The sequence below is a fragment of the Myodes glareolus genome, chromosome X (assembly GCF_982192425.1).
Source record: "Myodes glareolus chromosome X, mMyoGla1.1, whole genome shotgun sequence".
Taxonomy (NCBI): domain Eukaryota; kingdom Metazoa; phylum Chordata; class Mammalia; order Rodentia; family Cricetidae; genus Myodes; species Myodes glareolus.
Genome location: NC_142053.1, coordinates 94,153,331 through 94,173,897, shown reverse-complemented (window position 1 = coordinate 94,173,897; position 20,567 = coordinate 94,153,331). Strand labels below are relative to the sequence as shown.

The 20,567-nt window shown below is 36.6% G+C and overlaps 1 protein-coding gene across 1 annotated transcript; it reads right to left on the bottom strand.

Moving 5' to 3' along the window:
- Positions 1 to 293: 293 nt before the first annotated feature.
- Positions 294 to 2,613, bottom strand: LOC146889116 (melanoma-associated antigen B18-like). Its single transcript, XM_087902916.1, has 2 exons — positions 2,528 to 2,613; positions 294 to 1,792 (listed from the first exon to the last, which is right to left on the bottom strand). The coding sequence occupies exon 2, from the start codon at positions 1,783 to 1,785 to the stop codon at positions 751 to 753; it is 1,035 nt and encodes a 344-aa protein (XP_087759042.1). The 5' UTR covers positions 1,786 to 1,792; positions 2,528 to 2,613; the 3' UTR covers positions 294 to 750.
- Between the last annotated feature and the right edge of the window lie 17,954 nt (positions 2,614 to 20,567).

Sequence of the window (20,567 nt, the reverse complement as noted above, 5' to 3'; positions counted from 1 at the left end):
CCCTCCTTTGTACTCCGCATTTATGTATTCGAGGATAGAGTGCCACCTTACATAATAGTTGCTCCCAGACTCAAAAAGTCTAAAAGAAGTGCCCCATTCATTATCTTGTCACTGTTTTCTCCTTTTCCTGCTTCTCTATCTGCTACTTCTTCCCTGCAAATCATCCCTGTTTACAAAGAACAGATGCTTGGTAAATGTTTGCTTGGGGAATAAAAATGTCAGTGAGTAAGAAGGTAACTTTATCATAATTCATGTTCCCACATTGTTGAATGAATGAAACATATTCAGGCATATAAGTTTAATTTAATTTTATTTTGTAGAACAGATAACAAGATTCAGAACAGTCAAGAGTGCATCATCTACTACCATGTTTCCCATATTTTCTTCTTGCACACAATTTTATTGAAGCTTTTCTTTTTCTAAGAAAGTGTCTCTTCTGGTGCCATGTTTCCTTCTTTCAGATAAATAAGATGTATTCCAATTTGTTTTCAATACTGAAACTCTTAATTTTTAAGCATCATAAACAATGTTGACTATATAATATATATTAGCCATATACTTAAATGATGAAGCTGAAAGAGAAGTTTGGAACCTTGAAAAAGCAAAACTGAATGTTACTCATGTTGAAGAAGGCTACAAATATGTGATGCACTCTTTTCTCTGACTGAATGTTCTCTTTCTATGTGAGGAAACTCTTTTCTCTGACTGAATGTTCTCTTTCTATGTGATGGAAAGCAGAAATTTTGGAATTTAGTGCTGGTTGGAGGAATTGTTGGAATTGTCATTGGGCTGAGCACCAACTATGAAACCAAGCATCATAGATGCAAATTTAGCTTGGGTTCTCTCTTGTTCATCTCTCAAGGCTTCTTCATACAAAGATGGGAAGGCAGTGGGAACAGTGTTATTGACCTTGGCCAGAAACTCAAGTACTCTCATTTTTGTTATTTCAAAGAGGGCCCTTGGACCCCACAAGAATTGATAACAGTGCGTTCCCTTGTAGGGCACCCGCCGATATTCCAGGTACCCCTCACTCACAAAATCTTTAGTGATGAACTTCTTGACATTTCCATAGATGTAGTGATTGACTCCATCATATACTCCCATCGCATTAAGCACTTCCCAGACGTGTTCCTCATTAACACAGCTGCCATTCATGAAGATCACACACAGGATTGTCATCAAGAGGCCAGTCTTAGGCATGATTACCTCGCAATTCATAATTTCATCACCAGTAGGACTTAATATGCTGACAAGGTCATAGCAGTGTCTGATTGAGTCAATTTCCTTAACATCAGCACCAAAGGCCAGCACCATGAGCTCAGAGGCTTTCTTAAGGACATCAGGGAACTCTTCCTTGTTGTGTGGGATGACATGCTTTAGTATATCTTCCTTTGTTATTGGCTCCTTCTTTTTATGCTGTCGCAGCATGAACAATACCAACAAAATTGCTTTGTCATCTCTCTTGATTGAAGATGAATTACTAGTTGAAGAAAGTGCCCAGGAAGTACTTGGTCTCGCCTCATCCTGGCTCTTCACACCTTCATCCGACTTGATGCATGGAACACTTACAGAAGCAGTGGTGGGCCTCTGAGCCATCTTAGGTTTGCCAATTGATTCAGCAGCAGAGAAGCTCTGGACATCACTATTATACCGGGGAGAAGAGGAAGAAGGATTCTCTCTCTCTTCTGCTGTCGGGACCTGAGCATCCTGAGTAGATCGGGTTTCACTTCGAGCCTGATGGCGTTTCTTACGGGCTCGGTGTTTACCTTTATGACCACGAGGCATGATGATTCTGTTTATGAAATATAAGCAGAAAAACAAGTAATTCAGGCACCTAGGGATGGAAGGATGAGACGGTATGTCTATCTGAAGAAAGGTGAGATCTCCTTGGTCTTTAAACCAAGCTTGCCCCTACAAACATCTGTGACAGAAATGCATTATGAATCAATACGGCTCTTGTTTCAGTTAGTCTGTCTCTCTATGAACTCATTAAAGGAAACTAGAGAGTGCATAAGAGTTTGACTGAGATCTGGTAGCCCTTCCTAGGGCCAGCTAGAGATGTAAGCAGGTGCTAGCAGGTCTAGGTTCCATGAAGTATGAAATGATCGTCTGAATTTGCCTTTAAACTTAACATGCCACATCTGAATTTACATTTAAGAGCATTACGCAATCAGAGCTTCACATTTGTCACTCTTCTGAAGTTGGATAACTAACCGTTAATAGGAAAATGAGAGAGAACCCTAGTCAGCTAGCCATTCTGGATTTTCCCAGAGCTGCCAATAGAAGCTAAACAGAATTTAGTCTTCAGTTGTAACCATTAACCATAGAACAAACTCCCTTTCTCCCTGAAGCCCAACTTACCAATAGCCAGAGCCAAATGGCCTCTGAAGGTCGACAACAGGGGCAAAGGTCTGTGTCTACCCTCTGTTGCTATGTTGAGAATCCTCTCATTTCTCACTCAAAATCATATTCTTTATTTTTGTAAACCCCAGGAATAGATTTCCTTTGCTGACTTGAGTTCACTAACCTGAGATCAAAGTCTTCAAATGCTCCTTGGCACTTCACGGAAGAAGTAAATGCATATTGGGAATAATGGCCATACCCGAAGTCTCTTGTTTGGCGTTGGGTTTGGAGACGTAACAGAGCACACGTGATAGAGCGCCCGGGGCCAAAGTTCTTAACGTCATTGCCTTTAATTTTCCTGTCACTTTTCCCCTCAGAAGAAATTTCAAATCAAGGAGTTGTAATTCAAACGTACTATCTTACATTGACATATTGACAGCTGTATGAAATCTACCTGTGATTTCTCAGTGTTGAAAGCAGGGGGCGGGGAGTGGAGGTGGAAGAAGGGGAACGTCTTAATTTTTTAGCCGGCTGTCACCATTGCATGGGTGTTCACTGCGTGTAAGTGGGTGGAGGTGGAAAGGTAGAGATGGCTACTTCTTTAATGTTTCCTTGAAAATATGAATTCCAAGAAGGCTCTGAGATGTTTCCGAGTTGCAAGGGTTGGAGCTGATTCAGACACTGGATACAGACAAAGAAGCTGTTGGGATCCCAGACCAGATGTTGATGTTCTAAGAGAAAAGTACTCTATGAGTTGGGTTCTGTTCACCAGTTATTATTGTATTTTGTAATGTTCTGTCAATTTTTTAATTGGACTATTAAATCTTTACAATTTAATAAACGATTACAATTTAATAAATAATTACAATTTTGTCTACAGTTCTGTTATAATATCTTTATATCCGTAAGAAATATGCATGTCTGAATATTATTTTTCATGAAAATCTATTTACCTTCAATTTCTTATACTTGATACTTTAATATTTTATGCATTATGTAACTAACCTGTCACTATTTGATATACTACTATTTTAAAGGCTATTTCTCATTGAGAAATGACTATTAGTAAAATAAAGATATTATAAGATTTTAGAATCATGCTGCCTGAATTCAAACTTTGTACTGCCTTAGTATGACCTCTACATTACTGACAGAATCTAAGGTATTGACCCAGATCCTTCATTAAAGCAGGACAGACTCATTGCAACACAAGAAAAAGACTAGACTGAAATCCTAAAATTTTCCTCCAACTGACTCTATTGTCTTCTTCAATTACAATAGACCCGTCTTCACTGAAGGGACTATAGCCACTTGTCCAAATACAAGTACTAATTCAGTTGATCCTTAGTCTTTCTCAAGGATTCTTAATTTTGCTATTGATATATTACTAATATTGTTCTTTTATTCTTCTGCGTATTTTTTCTACGATTAAGTTTCATAAACAACAATCCATGTCTGGACACCATATTGGAAGCTGAATCAAAAGCACTATATCAGTGTCCTTTGATTGATATAACAAAATGCCACAACTATTTCAAATTTGATATTTTGGAACTAAACCTTCAGTTCTTAAATGTACCTGAAACCACATAAATGAATTAATCACTTAGCATGATTGTTTAGTAAATAAGGCAAACATTTGAGGATTTCTTTGTATTTGAGTCTTTGATAATCTCTATTCTGGAATTTTCTAAGATCTTGCATTTTATTTTGTGTGAACCCATAAGGAGTGTCTAGAGAGTCTGATGTTTCCCATAATCTACAGTACTTATGAAGAAAATGCCTTACAGAATTGCCTAAAGGCATATAATGGATGAATTTTCTTAGTTGCAGCACCCTCTTCCCAGATGACCCTGACTTGTGTTAAGTTGACAAAAAGTGGACAATGCAAGATCATATTTTCAAATAAAATCACATGTAACTTTGATGTCTCAATATACAAAAGGCAGGACAGAATTATTCATTCATCATATAATAAATATGTAAACAAATTAAAACTGACATCTCCACATTAGGCATCTCCTTTTTGAATAAATGTACTGATTTATTTATTGACTCCTTTTCCGTAGGTTTATTTTTATAGTTGCTTACAAAAAGATTTAATACATTGTTGCTGAATTCATTTATGCATAAGTTTTAGATATTTGTTACTATGCCTATGTTATTTGTTTTATTTGTTTCATGTGGCAAAGTTCTTGGATTTACTAGTCAAATGATTCTGTTGGATATTTCCAATTAGAGACTCATACTATTTATTGTTTCTCTCTGCTTAATATACTCCTGCTTAATATATAGTCTGGTGTCTCACTACTGTGGTTATGTATTTCATGGTTAAACTATAGGTGGTGTCATACATTTACATCTTGAGCTTGACTTTAGTGTGGATGTTTCTAATATAAAAAATTTAGTCAAGCTTGCTGTAGATGTTATAAAATGGCACTTCTCTTCCAATGAGCCTGTTCTTTTCTAATGAGAGACAAAAAAGGAATGGATCCAGATGGGCAGGGAAGTGGGGAGGAACTGGGAGGAGTGGAAGGAGGGGAAACTATAATCAGTATACAGTGTATGAAAATAGAATCTACTATTAAAAATAATAGAAAGGGGAAAGGGCTTTTTAAAAAAATTCTCTTCTAATGTTATTTTGCTGAGAGTTTTTATCCAAAATAGTTGAAATGTTTTAGAAAACCTTTTTTTGCATATGTATAAATGACCAAATCTCTTTTCTCCTCTAACTTACCAATGTAAGGAAATTCTAATCACGTCTATGCATTTAACTGTGGACTTACCAATTACTTCACTGAATGATTCATGTTTGTGATGCATGTCTCCACATAAATAAACTTTACTCAAAGGATCTTTATTTTTGCATTTATTCATTTTATACCTAAGTATATATGTCTGCATTTGTTGATATTCACCACATTTATGCATTTACCCTCAGAGTCCAGAGAAAATAGGATCCATCTGTAGCTATATGCAATTGTAAACCAACCGTTATGGGAGTTAGAAAACAAATCCAGGACCTCAACAAGAGCAGTACTTCACTCTTAACCACTGAGTTATCTCTCCAGCTCACAAGATATCTTTTCCTGAGGAAACATTATTTGATCTTTGCACCAAGATCAATGTAACTGTTGAAATAAGTTCAATAATTTATCATTTTATGTAACTTAGAAAAGTTTACATAAGAAAGCAATTGCTTTATTTTATGACCTCTTTGTGAAACTGGCCTAAAAATTTTACTTTTTCAAGAATATTTTAGGAGTAAACTATTTAGAGTATTTAGAGCAGACAAGTGTTTTATATAGAATCTCAAATTTGACACTAAAGTACAAGGAATAATAGAAAACAGCATCAACTAGATTTCATAAACACCAAGAAAACAATTTCATTCATCCAATAACATAGTAGGTGAAAGAGAGAGATGATAGGGTAGAGGGGTGAGTGTGACAAAAATGGATTATAAACATGTGCAAAATTTTTAAGAAATAAGTTAATAAAAATGAATGTGAAAAGAAAACCTATAAAATGGAAAACAATGTTTTAGTTCATATGAATGATAAGAAAGTAGTCTCAGAATTATTTAATAAACTCTTTTAATAATTATGAATGTTTTTTTAGTGATGAAGTTGATAGTTGTGCAACATTGTGACTATACTAAATTACATATTTGAAAGATTATATACATATTGTGTGAATTTTTTCTTGATTAGATAGTACAATCAATGGTATCAAATTAAAACATGGTCTGGTGAAATTTTCAATGGATATAATGTTTAAGACAACAGTCTTATATAGTAGGGACATCTAAGACACTTAAGTTTCTTTATTAAAAATTAAAGTTTTAATGATTGTCACTAGGAGAATAAGACAAATTACATACAAATACTATAATATCTAGGTTATCCATTAAAATTTTATAATAAAGTACTGTTTTAATTAATTTTAATATTTATAGTAAAACGATTTTAACTATGAAGTTTAACGCACAAAAAGAAAGAAGGGGAAAAATACCAACAAAAATAACAAAAAGGAGATAAGCAGAAAAACACCAACAATGCAACCACAGACCAGGGTTAGAGAGCCAGTTTAACATTTAGGTGTGCTGACACTACAAGGACACATGCTTGATTTGATAACCCAGCACCTACATAACAAGTCAGGCCTCCCCACAGCATCTTTACCTTAGCTATGAGGAACAATGAAACAGAAGTATTTCTGTTTCTTGTTGGTCTCCAGCCTAGATGAGACAAAGCAAATGCTAAGTTCAGGGAGAGACTTCTGCTTCAAAAGAAAAGATAGAAAGTGATCAGGGAGGACACCTTATACACTATTGTGACCTCTGAATACCTGTATGAGCACACACACATGCACACACACACACACACACACACACACAATCATATAAACACACAGCACTTAATTTAATTGATTACTCCTTTTTGAAACAACAGAAAGGGGCTGGAAAGGTCAGTCAGTGGTTAAGACTGTGTATTAATCTTACATCACGTGGCTCACAACTCCCCAATGTCCAGTTCCAAGAGATCCAGTGTCTTCCTCAGGACACCAAGGGCACCTGCATTCAGGTGCATGTGCATATTTATACACTGACACAGATGCATAAGTTAAAATAAATTCTTAAAATTAAACCAAACAGTGAACAATAATTACATTAAACAAATGTTAACAGCTCACTAATTATAAAAATAGGGTAGATTCGAGTCCTAACAACATGTTACCTGCACTATCTCACTTAAATTTTGTGATATCTAGATAAAAGGCTGGAAAAAAACTGTAGAGTATCTAGACCATAATCAAACAAAACTGGTGCAAGAAGAAGCCCTTTATTTGAATCCCAGCATCATACTAAGACAAATTAACAAAATAAACTACATGGGATGGCTCTATTATAATGAAAATGGAGATTTCAGAACAGAAAATGCCAGTGGGAAAATTGACATACAATACCTATGAAACTGAATAATGATAGTATACCGAATTCGCCAAATAAAAAAAAATCTTGTGTGTAATTAAAATCAGAGTTTCAATAATATCCAAAATAAAAATGAATAAAACTGAAAAGAGAAATAAACAATTTTGCACTTACATACAAAGTCTCTAATATCATTTTCTAATGAGGCAAAAAATAAAAGAATTAGAGGACTAGAGGGATTAAAGAGATGGCTCAGTAGGTAAGAGAACTTCCTTTGCTAATATTCCAGGGAACTTCAATTTGGTTCATAGTACTATGTCATATGGCCCACAGCTGCCTATAGCTTCAGCTGCAGGGACTCCAATGCCCTCTCTCTGCCTTCATGGACATTTACACATACAACACATATGGCATACACATATACCAATGCAAATAATCAAAAAAATTTAAAAAATTGACATAAATCTCAAAAGAAACCCAGAACCAATGGAAAAACAAGCATCAAGAATATAAGAAAGGAGCCAGATTGGTAAAGGACATCAAAAGAAAACCGACAGACAATAGAATAAAATAACTTGTGCTCATAGGAATTCACAGAGACTCAACCAACAACTAGGGAACCTACATGGGACTGACCTAGGCCCTCTGCATAGATGTGGCAGTTGTGAAACTTGGTCTTATTGTGGGACTCATAATAGTGGAAGCAGGGTCTATCTCTGATTCTTCTTCTGGCTTATAGGACTCGATTCCTCTTACTGGGTTCCCTTGTCAAGCCTTAATAAAAGGGGAGGTACTTAGTCTTACTACAGCTTGATATACCATGGTTTACCCTTTTCTCAATAGAAACAGAAGAGGAGTAGAGGGATATGGTGGAAGGAGGGTTGAGGGGAGGAACTTGGAGGAGAGGATGAAGGTGAAACTGTGGTCAGGATGCAAAGGAAATAAAGAAAGAGAGAGAGAGAGAGAGAGAGAGAGAGAGAGAGAGAGAGAGAGAGAGAGAGAGAGAAGAGGAAGAGAAGAAGAGAGAGGGGGAGAAGAAGAGAGAAAGGAAGAGAGGAAGGAAGGAAGGAAGGAAAGAAAAAAGAAAAAAGAAAATAAAGAGAATAAGAAAACAGAATCAGGCCGGCTTAATATTTTCAAAACACTTGCCCTGGAAACAATAAAATACATTCTTTGCAGACAGGGAATATCTACCAAGAAGTACTATGAGCTGTGTCACAAAATATGTCTTGAAAGGGAAAATATTTGAAACAGTGGAAATTATATTTACTGATTCTAATGGACTTTTGCTGGACATGAAGATAAGAAAAAAAGAAAATCTCTAACAGTTGATTTAAAAGCACATGGAATCGAAAGGGGATAGTAGTGGTTTGGATAAGGGAAGAATTATGAGGGAAGAAATATGAGTCGAATACATGATATGCATATATGAAATTCTCAACCAAAACAAATCAAAAGATAAAAATCATAAATAAACAGCATAAGTATAAAACCTAAGTAGGTTAAAGAGTATTTTTATTGAACTCAAACCTCTACCTTACTCATAACAAAAAACAAAATTATACATGTATTCAATTTAAAAGGTAAAAAGAAAACAATTTGTCTTTGAAATGCAGTTAAAATTTATTTTAGGAAAGTACAAAGCATAAATGTTCAATCTAGTAAAAAATGGAATATCTTCCAAATAATTATACCTTTGTAGTGGTTTGAAAGAAAGTTGCTCTCAAAGGGAATTGCATTATTAGAAGATGTGGCCTTGTTGGAGGAAGTGTGTCACTGGGTAGACAGGCTTTGAGGTCTCATATAAGCTGAATCCACACTCAGTGAGAAAATTCACTTTTTGGTGCCTACAAGATGTAGATTTCTCAACTCCTCTAGCATCATGTCTGTCTGAATGTTGTCATGTCCTATTGTGATGAGAATGAACTGAACATCTAACTTTAAGTGAGCCCCAATGAAAAGTTTTCCTTTATAAGAGTTGTTGTGGTCATGGTTCGCTTCACAGCAACAGAAACCGTAACTAAGACAAGGTATTCTTAGGAAAATATAAAACCAGGAAAATTGAAAGAAATGCATAAAAACAAGGTTAGAAATTAATAAAGTTTAAAGTAGAAAGTGATATTAAAGATCAACTTAAAATCTTTCAAAACAAAACAAACAGATGTACTTCTTGCATTACTAACTAAGAAACAGAGAAAGAGTACAAAAATGAACACCAGCAAAAAAAAGATGTCATTAAAGATTCAAGACATTAAAATAATTAGAAATAAGTATTATAAACTATACTATCCACATATGTTTAACAACTCACAAAGAATTATATAGTCCACCAAATATTGTAAATCATCAAAGTTAAAACATAAAGAATTATGTGACTATTTTTAGAATTGAGTTCATCGCTCCAAAACTGAGAACAAATTCTTCTGACCCAGAGAATTACTAGAAAACTGTACTAAGCACTTAAACAGGACACATACATTCAATGCAATCTCTTCCAAAAAATGGAAAAGGTGGGAACACATCCCAAATAAATAGGGTGTTCAATATTAGTCTTATACCAAAAAGGACAAACAACACTATAAAGGAAAGTCATGAAAAATATCTCTTTAACAAATAAATTTAAAAGATTATTATCCAACAAAACCGTGCAACGTGTGAAAAGAAAATAAGCCATATAATGTAACGTATTTTCAGAAATGAAGAGCTTGTCAAATAGTCAATATAAATCAATACAATACATCTTATTTGTAGAAAGAAGAAAATATGATCACATAGAATAATATGGAAAAAATGAAGTTGACCAATTTCAAAATCAATTCATGATTAACTTTTATAGAATACTAATAATAAATATAAGTTTTTGTCATGTTGATGTCATGTACAAAACATTATAGCTACTACTTCAATCTATATAGGAATTGAAAGAATACTTTTCCTTTAATATTGGAAACAAGTCAGGTAATCTTACTCCAGGTTAGCATAGTATTAGAAGTACTAACTAGTACTATGGGTAAAAGAAGGAAAGGCCATACATAAAGGGTTAAATAGTAAAGGTCACCCTTCAATGATGACATGACTGTCAAAACCAAAACCCCAAAGGTTCTGGCAGACAGATTGCTCCAAGTTTGAGAATAACCAGAGCATACAATGAGATTGAGTATTATAAAAGAAAAAGCAGCAGCAGCAGGAGCAAAAGGGGGAAGAGGAATAAAATTCGAAAGATATATTTAGAGAAAGGGGTGGGAGTTTTCTAATCCTTATCTGAGAAATTATTAACAACAGATAACTCCAAATACCTTGATACTTTCTGGAGAGAGGGGAGAGAGGGGAGAGAGAGAGAGAGAGAGAGAGAGAGAGAGAGAGAGAGAGAGAGAGAGAGAGAGAGAGAGAGAAATTTAAGGATGTGTATCCTAGCAAGTTGACCATGCACCAGTTAACAGTCACACATCCAAAATCATATGGGCAGTGCAAATTAGACTTTTCTTTTAAAAAAATGTGATAAAGCTGAATGAGTGGTTTCTTGATTTGATAAAGAAGGACCCCTCATAGACTTATATTTGAATTCTTAGGGAGTGGAATTAGGAGTTGTGGTTTTGTTGGAATAGGTATGGCCTTGTTAGAGGAAGTGAGTCAGTGTGGGAGGGCTTTGGGCTTTCAGAAGACCAAGCCAGGATCAGTGGCAATTTTGTACTCTGTGCTGCCTGCCAAACCAGATGTAGAATTCTTAGCTCTTTCTCCAGCACCATGCACCATTTCTACCTACATGCCACCATGCTTTCCATCATGACTAAACCTCTGAACCTAGAAGCCGGCTCCAATGAAATGTTTTCCTTTTTAAGTGTTGCTGGGATCATGATATCTCTTCACAGCAATTGAAACCCTAACTAAGACAGGTAGGAAAAAGGAATGTATGAGATAACTAATGAGTTTCTTATTGAATATAAGGATTGCTTCCACAGATAGAACCCATACATGGTACTTTTATCAGGAATCTGTTACTAAATAGTTCATAGCCATGAGGACAGAACCTATTATTCTGTAAAATGCAGAAAATATTTAAATGAATCTCAATGACACTGCCTATATCTGTAGATCACTGAATTTCTCAACTCTGGTAGATGAATCTTCTTGCAGTAGATGATGGTTAATATGGAGACCTACAACTGATCAACTTATATAGAATAAGAAACTTTGGAATGCTCAGCCATAAATGGAACATCCGTATCACATCCCTCCTATAAAGGCTCAGAGAAGATCTTGGAAAGGTGGGGCACAAAGCCTATAAGAGCCAAAGATTACTTCAAGATATCAGAAATTATAGCTATTAATGGGGCAGTCGTATATATGAACTCACAGTGATTGTGAAAATATGCACGAGACACATGCAAGTTCATGCCAGGAAAAATATCAGCTTGGAAAAATGGAGGTAGCCACAAAGTACTGTCTCTAGATGAGAGGCTATTAATATTTGATAGCTTCTTGAGGAAGGAAGACTCAGTTGTTTTTTTTTTTAAGGCTGTAATCATTAGTATATTAAACAGACTTCAGGACAGGTCACATGCCCAGGAGTAGCCAACTAAACTGGGCAAAAATAAATAAATAAATAAATAAATAAATAACAAATAAAAAATACAATAAATACAACAAAAGAGAGGAGTAGAGAATATAAAGTTGGGTGGGTGGGTAAGGTGAGAAATTTGTGATACATATGGAAGGTGTCGAGTAAGAAGTAAATATGATTTTAACACATTTTGTGACTTTTTTTAAAATAAAAAATAAAATATTATTTTTAAATATAGCCATTTGCAGTGAAAGAAATAAAACTCAGGGGCTACCTGGGATAGTTTAAGGAAAGTGTAATTACAAGGAGTGTGAACCTAGACTATTTGGGGACTTATTGGCGTAAGCTGTACTCTTGCAATTTTTTTTTGAAAATAATTTTATTAAATTATAAAAGTTTCCATTTATGCCCCTCTTCCCAACACCCTCCCACTCCCCCCACTCCCTCTCCTCCTCCCTCTTCGTCCCTAAGGGCAGTCAGGGTTTCCTGCCCTGTGGGAAGTTCAAGTTCCACCCCACTCCCTCCAGGTCAAGGAAGGTGAGTATCCAAACAGACTGGATCCCCAAAATCCAGTATATGCAGAGGAAACAAGTCCCAGTGTCATTGTCAATGGCTTTTCAGAAAGACTCCGGGCCAGCCACATTCAGAGAATCTGGCCACATTCAGAGAATCTGGTTGGATCAAGTCCTCGTTCAATCGCAGTCCAACTGGCCTTGGTAAACTCTCATTAGATCCGTCCCCTTGTATCAGTGGGTGATAGCATCCCTCGCAGTCCTTATTTCATTTTTCATTTTCTTCGTCCTTCTGCTCCTCATTTGGACCTTCAGGGGCTCAGTCCAGTGCTCCAATGTGGGTCTCCGTCTGTATTGCCATCCATCGCCAGATGAAGGATCTGGGACTCTTGACTATTTCCTGCCTCCTGGCGGATAGCTAAATAATCTTCATCAGGTTCATCTTCTTATTTAGCTTCTCTAGGATCACGAATAATAGGCTCAAAGACCTTTAATTACGGTTAGAATCCACTTATGAGTGAATACTAACCGTGTTCCTCTTTTTGGGTCTGGCTTACCTCACTCAGTAAAGCATTTTCTATTTCCATACATGTGCATGCAAAATTCAAGATGTCATTGTTTTTTACCGCTGAGTAAAACTCTAATGTGTATATGTTCCACACCTTTTTTAACCATTCTTCTATTGAGGGGCACCTAGGCTGTTTCCAGGTTCTGGCTATTACATATAGTGCTGCTATGAACATAGTAGAACAAATGCTTTTGTAGTATGTTAGGTAATCTCTAGGGTATATTTCCAAGAGTGGAATTGCTGGGTCCTAAGGGAGGTTGACTCTCAGTTTCCTGAGAAACCGCCACACTGATTTCCACAGTGGCTGCAGGAGTTTGCATTCCCACCAACAATGGATGAGTGTTCCCCTCACCCCACATCCTCGCCAGCATAGGCTATCGTTGGTGTTTTTGACATTAGCTATTCTGACAGGTGTAAGATGGTATCTCAAAGTGGTTTTGATTTGCATTTCCCTGATCACTAAGGAGGTTGAGCATGACCTTAAGTGTCTGCTGGCCATTCGAAGATCATCTGTTGTGAATTCTCTGTTCAGTTCAGTACCCCATTTTTTAATTGGGTTAATCAGAGTTTTAGTGTCTAGTTTCTTGAGTTCTTTGTATATTTTGGAGATCAGACCTTTGTCTGATGAGGGGTTGGTGAAGATCTTCTCCCAGTCAGAAGGCAGCCTTTTTGTCTTACTGACAGTGTCCTTTGCTTTACAGAAGCTTCTCAGTTTCAGTAGATCCCATTTATTCATTGTTTCTCTTATTGTCTGTGCTACTGGGATCCTACTTAGGAAGAGGACTCCTGTGCCTATATCTTGTAGATTACTTTCCACTTTCTCTTCTATCAGGTTCAAAGTGGACTGATTAATGTTGATGTCTTTAATCCATTTGGACCTGAGTTTTGTGCATGGTGATAGGTATGGATCTACTTTCATCCTTCTACAGGTTGAAATCCAGTTATGCCAGCACCATTTGTTAAAAATGCTATCCTTCTTCCATTGTATACCTTTAGCTCCCTTGTCAAAAATTAGGTGCTCATAGGTTTGTGGGTTAATATCCGGGTCTTCTATTCAATTCCAAATGTCGATTTCTCTGTTCTTATACCAATATCAAGCTGTTTTCAAAACTGTAGCTCTGTAATAGAGTATGAAGTCAGGGATGGTATTGCCTCCTGAAGTTCCTTTATTGTATAAGATTGTTTTGGCTATCTTGGGTTTTTTGTTTTGCCATATAAACTTGGTTATTGTTCTCTCAAGGTCTGTGAAAAAGTTTGATGGGATTTTGATGGGGATTGCATTGAATCCATAGATTGCTCTTGGTAGAATTGCCATATTAACTATGTTGATTCTCCCAATCCAAGAGCAGGGGAGGTCTTTCCATTTTCTGGTATCCTCCTCAGTTTCTTTCTTCAAAGACATAAAGTTCTTGCCAAATAGGTCTTTCACTTCCTTGGTTAGAGTAACCCCAAGATGTTTTATGCTATTTGTGGCTATCTTGAAAGGTGATGTTTCTCTGATTTCCCTCTCTGCTTCTTTATCCTTTGTGTATAGGAGGGCCACTGATTTTTTGGAGTTGATCTTGTATCCTGCCACGTTACTAAAGGTGTTTATCAGCTGTAGGAGTTCTTTGGTAGAGTTTTTGGGGTCACTTATGTATACTATCATATGGTCAGCATTTAATGAAAGTTTAACTTCATCCTTTCCAATTCGAATCCCCTTGATCTCCTTATGTTGTCTTATTGCTATCGCTAGAACTTCAAGCACTATATTGAAGAGGTATGGAGAGAGTGGACAGCCTTGTCGTGTTCCTGATTTTAGTGGAAAGGCTTTGAGTTTCTCTCCATTCAATTTTATGTTAGCTATCGGCTTGCTGTATATTGCTTTTATTATATTTAGGTATGATCCTTGTATCCCCAGTCTCTCCAACACCTTTATCATAAATGGGTGTTGAATTTTGTCAAATGCTTTTTCAGCATCCAGTGAAATGATCATATGGTTTTTTTCTTTCAGTTTATTTATATGATGGATTACATTGATAGATTTGCATATGTTGAACCAGCCCTGCATCTCTGGGATAAAGCCTACTTGATCATAATGGATAATTTTTCTAATGTGTTCCTGGATTCGGTTTGCCAGGATTTTATTGAGAATTTTTGTGTCGATGTTCATGAGTGAGATTGGCCTGTAATTCTCTTTCTTGGTTGTGTCTTTGTGTGGTTTTGGTATTAGGGTAACTGTAGCTTCATAAAAGGAGTCTGGCAATGACTCTTCTGTTTCTATATTGTGGAATACAATAAGGAGTATAGGTATTAGCTCTTCCTGGAAGTTCTGGTAGAATTCTGCATTGAAACCATCTGGTCCTGGGCTTTTTTGGTAGGGAGATTTCTGATAACAGCTTCTAATTCTTCACAACTAACAGGTCTATTTAGATTGTTCACCTGTTCTTGGTTCAACTTTGGTATATGGTACTTATCTAAAAAAATGTCCATTTCTTTCACATTTTCCAACTTTGTGGCATATAAACTTTCGTAGTCAGATCTAATGATTCTCTGAATTTCCTCTGTGTCTGTGGTTATGTCCCCCTTTTCATTTCTGATCTTATTAATTTGCATGTTCTCTCTCTGCCGTTTGATTAGTTTGGATAGGGGTTTGTAGATCTTGTTGATTTTCTCCAAGAACCAGCTTTTTGTTTCATTGATTCTTTGGATTGTTTTCTGTGTTTCTATTTTGTTGATTTCAGCCCTCAGTTTGATTATTTCCAGTCTTCTACTCCTCCTGGGTGAATCAGCTTCTTTTTTTTCTAGAGCTTTCAAGTGTACTGTTAAGTCTCCAATGTGTGGTTTCTCCATTTTCTTTAATTGGGCACTTAGTGCTATGAACTTTCCTCTTAGCACTGCTTTCATAGTATCCCATAGGTTTGATTATGTTGTGTCTTTGTTTTCATTAAATTCAAGGAAGACTTTAATTTCTTTCTTTATTCTTCCTTGACCCAGGGGTGATTTAATAGTTGACTGTTCAACTTCCATGAGTTTTTTGGCTTCCTGGGGGTAGCATTGTTGTTGAATTCTAACTTTAATCCATGGTGATCTGACAAGACATAGGTGGTTACTAATATTTTTTTTGTATCTGTGGAAGTTTGCTTTGTTACCAAGTATGTGGTCAATTTTTGAGAAGGTTCCATGGGTGCAGAGAAGAAGGCATATTCTTTCCTATTTGGGTGGTATGTTCTATAGATATCTGTTAAGTCTATTTGATTCAATACCTCCAATAATTCTCTTATTTCTCTGTTGGGTTTCTGTCTGAATGACCTGTCCATTGGTGAGAGAGGTGTGTTGAAGTCTCCTACTATTAGTGTGTGTGGTTTGATGACTGCCTTGAGTTCTAGAAGAGTTTCTTTTACATAAGTGGGTGCCTTTATATTAGGGACATAGATATTCAGGATTGAGACTTCCTCCTGATGAATTGTTCCTGTTATGAGTATGAAATGTCCATCTCTATCTCTTCTGATAGATTTTAGTTTGAAGTCAATTTTGTTAGATATTAGAATGGCCACACCTGCTTCTTTCTTAGGTCTGTTTGCTTGCACAGCCTTTTCCCAGCCCTTTACTCTTTGCAGATGTCTGTCTTTGTGGTTGAGGTGTGTTTCTTGTAAACAGCAGAATGTTGGATCCTGTTTTCGTATCCAATCTCTAAATCTGTGCCTTTTTATAGGTGAATTGAGTCCATTGATATTAAGTGATATTAATGACCAGTGGTTGTTGACTCTGGTTAATTTTTTAGGGGGGGTAGTAGAGTGTATGTTTTTCCCTTCTTTGAGTTGTGCTTGTGAAGGATCGCTAGATGTCTGAGTCATTGTAGGCATTGTTGGGAATGTTGGATTCCTTGGCTTGTGATTTGCCTTCTAATACTTTCTGTAAGGCTGGATTTGTAGCTACGTATTGCTTAAATTTGTTTTTATCCTGGAATATTTTGTTTTCTCCGATGATAGTGAACAATACCTTGACTGGCTAAAGTAGTCTGGGCTTGCATCCATGGTCTCTTAGTTTCTGCAGTACCTCTCTCCAGGACCTTCTAGCTTTCTTGGTTTCCATAGAGAAGTGTGGTATAAGTCTGATAGGTTTACCTTTATAAGTTACTTGATCTTTAGCCTTTGCAGCTCTTAATATTCTTTCTTTAATCTGAATGTTTTGTGTTTTGATTATTATATGGCAAGGTGATGTTTTTTTTTTTTGATCCAGTCTATTCGGTGTTCTGCATGCTTCTTGAACCTTCATAGGGATATAGTTCTTTAGATTGGGGAAGTTTTCTTCTACAATTTTGTTGAATATATTTTCTGGACCTTTGATCTGCAATTCTTCTCCTTCTTCTACCCCTATTATTCTTAGATTTGGTTTTTTTTTTTTATGTGTCCCACAATTCCTGAATGTTTTGTGATGAGAATTTGTTGAATTTGCTGTTTTCTTTGGTCAGAGCGTTTAATATCTCTATGGTGTCCTCAGAGTCTGAGATTCTTTCTTCTATCTCTTGTATTCTGTTGGCTATGCTTGTTTCTGAAGTCTCTGTTCATTTACCTAGATTTTCCATAGCCAGCCGGCCTTTGGTTTGTGATTTCTTCATTGACTCTATTTCAGTTTTCAAATCTTGAACTGTTTCCATTACCTGTTTGATTGTTTTTTCTTGGTTTCCCAGAATTTCATTTATGGATTTACTCATTTCTTCAAACTTTTTGGTATATTTCTCTTCCATTTCTTTGTCATTTCCTCAATCTTTTTGTTATACTTATCTTCCATTTCTTTACGGTAAATTTTCACCTCTTGTTCAAGTTCCTCTATCTATTATTTTCATGAAGATCTGCTTAAAGTTGATTTCTCCTAATTCTTCTGGAGTAGGGTGTTCAATTCTAGTTTCGTGCTCCCTGGATTCTGGAGATGTCATGTTGCCTTTCAGGTTGTTGGAGGAATTCTTGCATTGGCAACCCATCTCCTCCTCTCTGGATGAAATTCCTCAGCACTTTCTGGATAGAACTCCTCAACACTCTCTGGATAGAGCTCCTCAGCACTGCAGCTGGGATAGCTGGTATTTCCAGGACCCAGGAGAGAAAAGGGCGGCAGCCGTGGGGGCAGGGAGGGGTCCCGTGGGACACCGAAGACCCTGCCACAGAAGCTGAGGAGGGAGGGGCTGTGCTCTCTTCCCGGACAGGCTTCCCAGGCGAGCACCCACTCACCTTTCCGGGTAGAACTCCTCAGCACTGCTACAGGGATAGCTGGTCTTCCCAGGACCCAGGAGACAAAAGGTTTATGTATATTTTTAAATGCACTGTAAACCTTTAGAGTTTTTTTCATCTGAATCTATCTTTACTGTATATGTCTATTTTTTTACTGACCATATGAGACTTTAATCTGCTAAACAGCATGGCTAGTTGGTGTAGGAGAATTGTCTGTATTTTGTCAATCATGTTTTAAATAAATGCTGATTGGCCAGGCAGAAGGTATAGGCAGGAAAACAAGACAGAAAGTGGAAATGATGCCAGGAGAGCAGGAGAATTCTGGGGAGGAGGAAGTTGATTCCTCCCACTTCTGCCCAGACCACCGAAATAGCAGGATGTAATCTGCCCCGCAAAAAAGGTACTGAGCCATATGGCTAAAATAGATCAGAAAAATGGATTAATCAAGATGTGAGTGTTATCCAATAAAAGGCTAGAGCTAATGGGCCAATCAGCTTTATAACTTATAGAGATCTCTGTGTGAGTTTTCACTGGGACTAAAAAGCTGGGGTGCCAGGTGAGACAAAAACCAAAACAAGCAGGCCCCTTCATGTTACAGCTTGTATTAAAGTGGTGGCTTTGTTCAAATTCATCTTGCAAGCTTTAAAGTTCTGGAAGGGTACCCTGACTGCAGAAGTTAGGCAATACCTACAGCTGTGAAGAGAAGTTTACCCTGTTAAACGTAGCAATTCTGTTCCTCTCTGAGAGAGAGCTACTAAAGCTGGCCTCTGCTCCATTCCTCTAAAAAAGCATTGCTTGTCAGAGCTACGACCTGGAAACAACTAAAATGTCCTTTGACCCAAGAATGGCTAAGGAAAATGTGGTACATTTACACAATGTTGTACTCCACACTAGAAAAAAAATGACACCTTGAATTTTGCAGGCAAAGGGATGAAGCTAAAATACATCATTTTGAGTGAGTTAACCCAGACCCAGAAAGACAATTATCACATGTACTCACTTATAAGTGGTTTTTTAAAGATAAAGCAAAGAAAACCAACCCATAAATCACAATCCCAGAGAACCTAGACAACAATGAGGACTCTAAGAGATGGATCTCTCTACATGGGTAGTAGAAAAAGACAAGATCTCCTGAGTAAATTGGGAGCATTGGGACTTTGGGCGAGGGTTTAAGGGGAGGGGAGAAGCATGGAGGGGAGCAAAAAAATGTAGAGCTCTTTTTTAGATTTTATACTTTTCTTAAATTATGTGGGATAGGTAACTCAGGTGTAAATATTTATAGATGTGTACTGGATCCTTTTCTTTTGTGATACAATGTCTATTTCAACTTAGAAATGCATTTAATTTGCATCTTGATTCTAGAGGATAACAGGTTCACCATGAATGCATCATGGCAAAAAGTGTCAGACACACAGTAAAACTGAAGCTTAAGAACTCACATCTGTAATCTGCCACATGAAACTGTTGGAACTGGAACTGGCTTATGGATGTAAATTCTCATAGCCTACCCTCAGTGACATATTTACTTCAGCAGGGCAGCATGTCCTAATTCTTCCCAAACAATACCACCAACTTAGAAGGATCAATTTCTCTTACTTCAAGCTTAAATTTGCTTACTCTTTACATGAACCAATTCATCATGAAGAAAAACTTTGTAAGTAAGCCATAAGATGCTTTAACTCTTCTTTTAAAGGAATGAAAGCTTACAGGATAAAATTTTTTATGAGTGAAAAGTTGTTTGTTTAACAATTTGCTTTAATTATAGTTATGTGATATATGTGTTTGTCTCTGTGCGTATGTGATTGCGCATTCTGTATACTGAGAAATTAACACCTTGGATCTTCTTGTAGCAGAAATTACAGAAAGCTGTCAAACATCTGATCTTAGTCCTTGGAATAAACATTTCTTAGTCACCTCACCATAATCTAGTACTATAAATATTATAAAGTCTATTTATATCATGTTGAATTCTAGAAGTAGAAAAAACTCATAAAGGAGAAAGCCGTATTCACAAAAACAATTTATAATGACTTTAGTCATCAAAGTTGTCTTCAGCTTCAAGAAAAGATAGTTTTCATCATAGCCTTGAAGGAAGTAAATTACCTATTATTTTCACTGAAGACTGATGGTGGAAATCATTGCATTGTGGTTTCTATTTTGAAACATGTGAGGTCGGTCCTAAAGTTTGGCAAATCCATTCAGTGTATGTATTTTGTAGTCCTATATTTATTCTATGGATTTTGTTCTTCTTCTATTGTGCCTTTACCTAGTGCTAAGTACTTTTTGCTGTAATGTGTAGAATGGTATCCCCATCATCCTAGTGTCCCATTGGTTGTTGAAATAACAGACCAAGTGTGATCATATTATTTAAGTAAGGGTGTCTGTGAAAGGGTGATCAGTTGTTGTTCCTCGTTTTAAGTTTCATCTTTTCAAAAAATCCCTT

Coding starts and splice junctions, on each gene's coding strand:
- LOC146889116 (XM_087902916.1), bottom strand. CDS start 1,785: ATGCCTCGTGGTCATAAAGGTAAACACCGAGCCCGTAAGAAACGCCAT.